Genomic DNA, 8,569 nt, shown 5'->3' with positions numbered 1-8,569 from the left:
ATTCCTGCTAATTGGTATCTTCTTGCTCCACATTTAACAACTCCTGTAACTATCAGAAAAAATGGTGCTTTAAACCATAGGTATGAAACTGCTTTCAAGTGAATTTCCTGAATCCTAATGAGGCATCTTACTTTGGTCTGGAGAATTCCACTGTCTTACAGAGCTAGAGAAACTCTACGCTGAAATGCAGGTAATGTTGGGCAAAACATATATTCTGCAATCATTTCTATCTTTAAATGCAAAATGTTATTTTTAAAGAACACATTCAAAAGTGTACCATCAAATGAGTACACGAGTAGAAAACCCAAGTATATGGTTAAGCTTCTCACTGGAAGGGTCACACACAGGCTTTTGGGTTTGATAAGTTACTCAAAAAAGAGATATACAACTGGAGAAGAAGGAATATGGAAAGAACATAAGCAAAACAGTTTTTCTAGGGTTGCTACGATTCAAAAAAAAAACTAGAACACAAGCAAAGAAACCTCCCCAAAATAACTGTAGCATTCACAATGAGACAAGTAGTGACAAGCAGAGCCAGAGGTGAAAGCTACTTGTCGTAGAGGTATCTAACAGAAGAAAAAAATACTAAATAAACATCTTAAATCAGAATTTCAATAATTTTCTACCAACAGAAAAAGTAATACAAATCGAGCTCTCAGATTGCCGTTTTAGAAAGTGCCTGCACATCACAACACTGAGCAATTCACGGCAGCGTTCCTCGCCCTCCATAAATCCCCGCTGACAGAACCCAACGCTTGTGCCGCAGCCATTTGTAACGTCCAGGAAATAGAAGCCCTGGATCGGCCTGGTGTCACGTTTGCTCACTCTCCAGCAACAAACACAGGCACAGGACTAGTGCACAGCATCTCATTTTCACGGGGTTTTATTTCATGGATAAAAATCAATAGTAACCAGGAACACTGAAGTCACTGGTCATTAACCCTTGGCACTATAAAACACATTTGGGCTTTAAATACGATCATCAGAGCCAGCGAGCTGTAAATGCAGAAGAGCACAGCAGCCATAAAAACGGAGATTTGTTTGCATGAACCATTAGATACAGGGCAATGTTGCGTATATATTTATTTACAAAACAGCCACCACGCTTATCTACAATGTAAAATTATTTTGCAGCAAACGCAGGCACTAGTCAAAACTTGCCCCTTTCGTTTAGGATTTATTATTTGACAGCAAATGTATTGACACGGTACTTTTACACACACATATTTCCCCTGAGATATTTTACTCACAAATGTGCAGATGTACATGTAATATCAGCTCATCCCAACTTATTCTTGCTTGGGTTCCTGAGCTCCTACCAGATAACCCCAGAGCCTAGAGAGCTACTTCAGCGCTGGACGCCACGTAGCACCACGCAGTCAGCTCCCTCATTTTCAGCGAAAATCCAAACAGATTGGAGGAGGTGCGCTGAACTTGACGCTTTGAACTTCGCACAAAAAACGCTGCCATAAATATGGTTTTATAAAAAAATGTTTTCACACTTCGGAAATGAAAACTGCACATTAGGAACTTAACTCTTGAGGACTGTCGCCGATACAAACAGCTTTTCCTCATCAGCCTACACTGCCTGTTCCTACTTCACAACTACTGCACTAGGAAATCACAAGATGTTTTAAGTTTTATAAAATTTGACCAAAAGCTATTAGAAAGAAACTACTACCCTGGCAATTCTGTTTTTCACAAACAATAAAAATACGGAGAACACAAGAATAGCTGTACTGCTCCAACTCTCTACTCGTAGCTTCTTTAATCACCGAGAAGTTAATTTAGTTTCTCTCTGCTAAATCAATCAGTACTGCTGCTACCACCAGGGAAACCAGGTTCCAGGGTGATTCTTCCACAATGGGAGTTTAAACTTCATCATTACTTTGATCAAGTGCCTGAATTTACTAAGAAATACATTGAGATTACTAATTCAGTTTATGTTGTTTCTCCCTCAGACTGCAATATCAACATCACTGAGTATGGAAACAAATAATCTATCTTCCAAACAAATCCCACCTTAGCTCCTTCTAGCAAAAATTCAGTTGCACTCAAAACTGCTGTAAGAGGATACACGGGTTTACTAGAACTTTGGTGAGAAGACTAAAAATAGAATCATAGAATGGTTTGGGTTGGAAGGGACCTTAAAGATCATCTTGTTCCAACCCCGCTGGCATGGGTAGGGACGTTGGTTTTTTGTAGATGTAGAACACTCAGCACTATTCTTCTTTAGACATCAGCAATGTACTGGAATGTTAAGAAGACAGCAAATGAAAACGGGATTACTCTGAGAAAATCTTTAACTAATACAATTTCAAAAATCTTTGCTTAAGGTAGCTTTTGGATTTGATGAGACGGCAGAAAACATTTTGTGAAAAGAAAGAAAAAAGCAAACAACCAACCATTTCATTCAGACTTGCTTACTCCAGTCTAAAGAGTCTGCTTAATGGAGCAGAGAGAGAAGCAAAGATCAAGGCTTTACCCACCTAACAGCTCCCGGGGCGGAACGGCTCTGTTGGCTCCATTGCATGGAATGTTTGGGTATGGGGCAGATGAGGAGGAGTTTACCCACATCTCGGGTGATGAATAGTTGAAAGATGACTGGTTATTGTGGTCCTGAAGCTCTTTACACTGACCAAGACTGTCTTGAGGAGTGCTTAATTCTTCAGAACAAGCCTGGACTGAACTAGAGGAAATTCTTCTTTGGTACAACGGCCTGCCTGGTCCTCTTGGTTCATACTGTGAACAAAAACACAAAACAAAAAAAAAAGGCCTTTTGCTCTTTTTATTCAACTGTATGTATCAAATACCATTTTTCCAGCCATTTTTTTTCCTTGCAATGTCTTAAAAAAAAAACCAAAACAAACAAGAAGAAATAAAATCCTTTGCATTTAGGAAAAAAAAAAATCTAATACATTTCATATTGCAGTCACTGGTAGCATATTGTCATCACACAAAATAGGCACAGAACTTTAAAGGAAGTGCCAAGTGTGTCAACTTAGGATTCCTTAATTCTTACCAAACTTTACATCTCACATGCCTAAGAGCGAGATGTCTCACACTGTGAGGAGGAAGATACTCAGCACTTACAGATGAAGTAAAGGAAGCACAGAAACACAGAAAAACACGATGCAAAATGTACACACAAAACAAATGCTCTGGAGAAGCGTGTGCCCTCGGGAGAGATAACGCAGAGAATTTTATCTGAAACCACAGAAATTACTTGCTTCCATAAACCCTGTAGATCATGTCGATGAAAACAGCAGGAGCTCCATTAATTAACCTGTTGGCTTCAAGAGTTCAGATTTAAGGAATCTCTAAACTTTCTAAAGATTCAAAGCACATCTGTTGTATTACAGTTTATTTTTTAAAAATAAACAAAGTATTTGCTCCCTTCTGCACTGCACTGACTAACAAACACAAATAACAGAAAAGTCACAGAAGTAAACCTATACCTGTAAAGGGAAAAAGTAAACACCTTAATGAAATGTCATCCAAAATTAGTCAAATAGATATCAAATAACCTGCCTGCAATGTTCCTATATTATTATTATACCTCCACAAAAACTAGGCAGGGAAAAAAAAAGAGTGCATGAAAGTAAACTGTAATATCTCATTATAGCCACCCCACTCTTATGATATATCAAGGGAAGAGCACTTAGTTACTTTGTCATTCTACTCTCTTGAGGGTATTCTTCAAAAACAAAAAGAATAAAATTCAGAAGCTGCTGCCTGAATTACACCCAAAGAGTATACTTTTTTTATTGAGTTTAACGGGCAATTTTGGTAAGCAATCAGGAAGATATCAAAGTTCTGGACACTTGCAAGTACAAGACCAGACAGAATAACTCAAGTATTCCCTTTGATGTGCAGTTCAAATCTGGTTTGACTAAACACATGCAAAAGCTTTCAAGTACCAAGTCAGTGAACAGTTTTATAAATAGTGATTGAAAAAAGTTTCGTAAGGATCCAAAAGCCATGACATCTCCCCTGATACCTGCCTTATATGAGGGATCTCGGTTAAAAATACATCTAAAACTGCGTTTTGATTTCTTTGTCTATTCTGTCCTACCTACCAGCTGAACTAGTAGTCCTGGAAACTCATGAGCAAGTCTCTGTCTTGTAATACTTTTACTGCATTTGGCACTTCTGTCACATGTTTTGAAAGGAAGAAGAAATAAGAACTAAAATGAATTTGCACTAATTACATAAAGGCTCACTCTATTTGTCTTCAGATAGCAGAAGCTGTCACAAACCCTACAGGAATATTTATCAGTTTATTACTGCTGAAAAGTTGTTGTTCCTATGTCCCACTGTACTGACAGCATTAACTGTTGTCACAAAGTATTAGATTTTATACAAGGTGGTGTGGCTCAATGGGCCAACACACAGAATTCCTAAATACTTCTAAAACCAAACCTTATGACTGCATCCCATAACAGACCCCCTTAGAGTCAAGAAAAAAAAAGTAAAGATCAAGGGGGAGAGAGCCAGCTCTGGTGTGGCGGCATTTGTGCTGGAGCCAGATTCATGCAGCACAGTTGGAGCCCTCTGCACCAGCGCTCCGCTCCCCCAAAATAAGCAGGATGGCTTTGCACAGGTTTAGCTCAGGTTAGATGGGATTTGTTAAATCAGGTTTTGTACCATGTTGAAACAACTGTACCGCTCTGGTCTAAAGCTCATATGAAAACTCACTCAACCGTATTCACGGTTTGTTGCTGAGCCAACCGGCTGGCTTATCCAAGCCGACTTTCCAGAGAGTCGTGTCACGAGTTTTCACCCAAGGTGTGCTTAATTTGCACTCCAGACAAATGACACACAGATAAGAGAGCAATCACTGCAGGAAATCTCTGAATAACATTCAAAAAGCCCAGTCAAGACCCCCCGGTTAGTAGAGAAGATGTTATACCTGCAGAGATGAGAACCCACAACTACACACAGGGTAAACACAGAAGACGCAGACAAAATTTTTACCTCACAGAAATTCCCAGTGCGAGCTTGTAACACGTGAGGGATTTTGCATTCATGACCGCTTCAAAATATAATTTGAGACTAAAATGACACGACAACAGCATACTCGGACAACAACGCCTACCTCTTCTAAGCTGTGGAGCGAAGAAGCAGATACTGCTCGAGATGCGAGTGGATGAAATGGCTCCTGACCAACTGCATGCTGATGATTCTGGATTTGTATAAAAGGGTTTTGTTGCGACCTATGGGGCACTGGAGGTATACCGTAATGAAAGCCCTGCCCCATGAGGTGATTCTGCTGTAGGTTAGCGTAAGTCCACGATCCGTCGGGTTGCAGGTATTTCAAGGGAGATGGGGTTATGTGTTCAGATGGCATTGAGAAAGGGGGATTATATATTTGGGGTAAATGTTGCTGAAATGCTGGGTTACTGGGTATTTCAATGTCTCTGTTGTTTTCGGTGAAGGTAGGGAAGTGACCGCTGTGGTTAGAGTTGCAGGAAGGAGAAGGGAGTGCTGGTGGGCTTCTGGGCTGAACTTGTCTGTATTGCAACAGTCTTGACTGAGGGGGCGGCATTTCGGCTAAGTCCCGACTTTCACTTTGATCACGGTGTGACAGTTCTCGGAGCAAATCCTGGAATCTGTATTGACAGAATAAACGTATCAAGAAAAAGACAAAAATGTTTCACTGAAATCCCACTCTTTTTGAGGTGAAGAAAACTCAAAGCACAAACCACTGAATTTAAATATACTCATCTTGGCGCTTACTGACCCTAACTTCAAAGGATATGACTGTGAGCAGGCAGAAATTAGGCACAAGAGGATTAATTGGATGAAATACCTACCTGAACCATCTCAAAGTTTTAATAACTCTTGAGATTTCCTTTTCAGTCAGAAGAATCAATTTTTTGTTACCTCTTAAGAGACAACTAAGATAAGGATTTCCTGCTTTTTTATACAAAGTAAAGAACTTAACATAAGTAAAGAAAATTTTAACCCCTTAAAAGGCAAAAACCGGAACTATCAGGAGTTCTCACTTGCACAAACTTCTTCAAAAGGTCAAGAATATTCAACTCAGCACTTCAGAGAGTCAGGTAAGAGAGCATTTAGATGCTTTACTACAGCTATAACAAATCAGATGGAAAATAAAGCATAGTGGGAGATGACAGTAAACAGAGGCAATTTAAAAATCCAGCCTTGACAATTTGCATGATTAAAGCTGATGATCACTGGAACCATTTTTCTGTTTATGCTCAACAGCTTCCTTTCTTGCCTGCTAATGCTCCCTCTTAAATATAAGTATTTTTCTTTAATCTGCTTTTAAAAGTGAAGGCTTTTTTAAAAGTTAAAGTTTTACTGGGGAGCAGTGCTTGGGGAGGGGTTGGTTTGCTTCTTTTTAAGCGTATAAATCTGAGACCGCTAACTCAATTTGAAGAATTTACAACTTAAATAGGCCTTAACTACACTCAGCCACTTCTTTCATAAACACAAGGTTTTTACTCTCTATCCATTCCTTATTCCATAAATACAGCACTGAAAAGCTAAATAAAAGCACGTTTTCCACTACAACTTTACTACTCAATGTACTAACAGAATAAAGCATAACACATAACAAAAGCATAGTTGTAAGTCAGCCTGCCAACTATTTTAACCTTCATAATAACAGCAGCGCAAAGCAATACCTTCCAGTGTCTTGCACTTGACCACAGTGTTACAGAGAGGTGCCCACTGCTCAATTTTACACAAGCTCTGATGACTCAGTAAACAAATACCTTGAATATGTTGCCTCTGTTTCATCTTCTGTATTACTGGCAAGTTTCCAGTTTGCCCTAACTTGCTGCTGTTGATGCAATCCAATTGGTTGCTGAGGAAGATGTGGTAGATGAGGATGGTGATGGTGTTGATATGGAATAGTGCCTTGACTGAGATAGGCATTATGTTCATTCCATTGCTGTAACCTGGCTTGTTGTTGCTGCCTTATTGTTTCCAAAGCTACATTTCCATGCATACGATCTATAAAAATAGTTTTAAAAAAAAATTTTATCTAATGCCCCTTCTTAGAAGATCTTTACGTCAGAAAAAAATATGAATACTTTTTATACAGTATATCCCAGGGCCTAGTATATACTAACCGCATTGCAGTGTATAACCTGGTTATTTAAATCATATGGAAAATCATATAAACATGAATCTTCTAATAAAGTGCTGAATATTCAAACATGCCTCAAGCAGCAAATTATGCTCAATGACATTACTTATGGAAACTAACCCAACAATGACCCAATTCAGAGCAATATGCCTGAACAGGTAAATACCTCCTTCATTTTCACTTCAATGTAGTTATAATTGCACACTCTGAATTGAAATTCAAAGAAAAGTCACCTACCTAAAGTTTTTCCTGACGGGTTCTCTTCAATGAAGTTGTTCAAGTGGGTTGGCAGAACGGGGTTGTGCTGTGCAATAGGCCTCAGAGGATTACTGACTTCTTGTAACATAGGTGGGGGGTGTTGCTCTGAAATCACAGCATCTACAGCAGGAGAATGCGGTCGGTGGGGAATTGGATTATTAAAAAAAGATTGGCTGGGGCCTGCCTGGTAAGCAGGGGAAAGCTGCGAAGGTTGTGGAGGCTGCTGATTCAAGTGATTATGCTGCTGAACTACCTGGCTTTGCTGGGGCGGCATTTGGTTTTGTTCAGGCAAATGATTTTGTTGCTGACTTAAAAGGTTTTGCTGCTGTTGCAGAGGATATGGCTGCCTTGGTATCTGTGAGAGGTGCTGGAAGTGGCGACTGGGAACTGCATACTGGGAGTGGGGTGGGGTGAGATGCAGATTCAGCTGCCGGGGGTTAAGATTATCTTTGCGATGAAATTTAGCATTAGGATAACCAACATTGGAACGTGACTCTGGGCTTCTGTTCTGAGAATTTGCTTCTAAGTCAACCTAGAAAAAAAGAATGAAAAACTTTGAAAATTCACATAATGAAAAACAAAAAAACAAACCCCCATCACTAATGAATAAATTCATTAAAAGAGAGAATATTAAAAAACAAACCCAAGCAAGCAATAAAACCACAGGTCTAAACAAGACAAACCCACCTGCTTGGATTCTAGAGGTTTCTTCTCAGGTGTTCGAATTTTACTGATTTCAGGTCCAACAGTGTTTTCACTTTTACCTAAAAACATTTAAGAAATTAATCAGTTTCAATGGAAAATTGATTATTTTGGGTTGGTTTTTTTCTGAAACACAGGAAAATGTAGACTTATTAGTTTAGTATTTACAGCATCATAGACATGTCATACAGTTTACAACACTTTTCCCTTAATCTCTGCACTTTGTTCATTAATCACCACTAAGTAGTTTTTCCAACTTAATTGCAAATAACATCAGCAGTAGTTATCACTGGACTGCAAACACAGACAGACCAATCATACCCTCAACAAACACACAGCCCAACTTTGATTGCTTCCTCCTTTAAATCTCACAATATCTTATTATTCTCTTTTGTAATGGAAAATCACAGGTTATTTCCTCAAGTCTGTAAATCTCTTGATGTCACCTGAGAGAAAGAAGAAGAGAGAGGAGAAGAGAGAGGAGAAGAG

The 8,569-nt window shown here is 39.1% G+C and overlaps 1 protein-coding gene across 1 annotated transcript in view; it reads right to left on the bottom strand.

Moving 5' to 3' along the window:
- The window catches only part of LOC104274721 (probable helicase with zinc finger domain), a 9,880-nt gene extending 2,130 nt beyond the window's left edge, over positions 1-7,750 (bottom strand). The window contains exons 1-4 of the mRNA XM_009870431.1: positions 7,358-7,750; positions 6,744-6,984; positions 5,099-5,612; positions 2,490-2,742 (exon numbers count right to left, since the gene is read on the bottom strand). Of these exons, the coding sequence (XP_009868733.1) occupies positions 2,490-2,742; positions 5,099-5,612; positions 6,744-6,984; positions 7,358-7,652 (1,303 nt within the window). The 5' untranslated portion in view covers positions 7,653-7,750. The remainder of the gene's footprint in view (positions 1-2,489; positions 2,743-5,098; positions 5,613-6,743; positions 6,985-7,357) is intronic.
- Between the last annotated feature and the right edge of the window lie 819 nt (positions 7,751-8,569).

The sequence above is a fragment of the Apaloderma vittatum genome, unplaced genomic scaffold, assembly GCF_000703405.1.
Source record: "Apaloderma vittatum isolate BGI_N311 unplaced genomic scaffold, ASM70340v1 scaffold13865, whole genome shotgun sequence".
NCBI classification, from domain to species: domain Eukaryota; kingdom Metazoa; phylum Chordata; class Aves; order Trogoniformes; family Trogonidae; genus Apaloderma; species Apaloderma vittatum.
The sequence above is the reverse complement of the archived record's forward strand: the minus strand, read 5'-3'. Positions and strand labels throughout refer to the sequence as shown.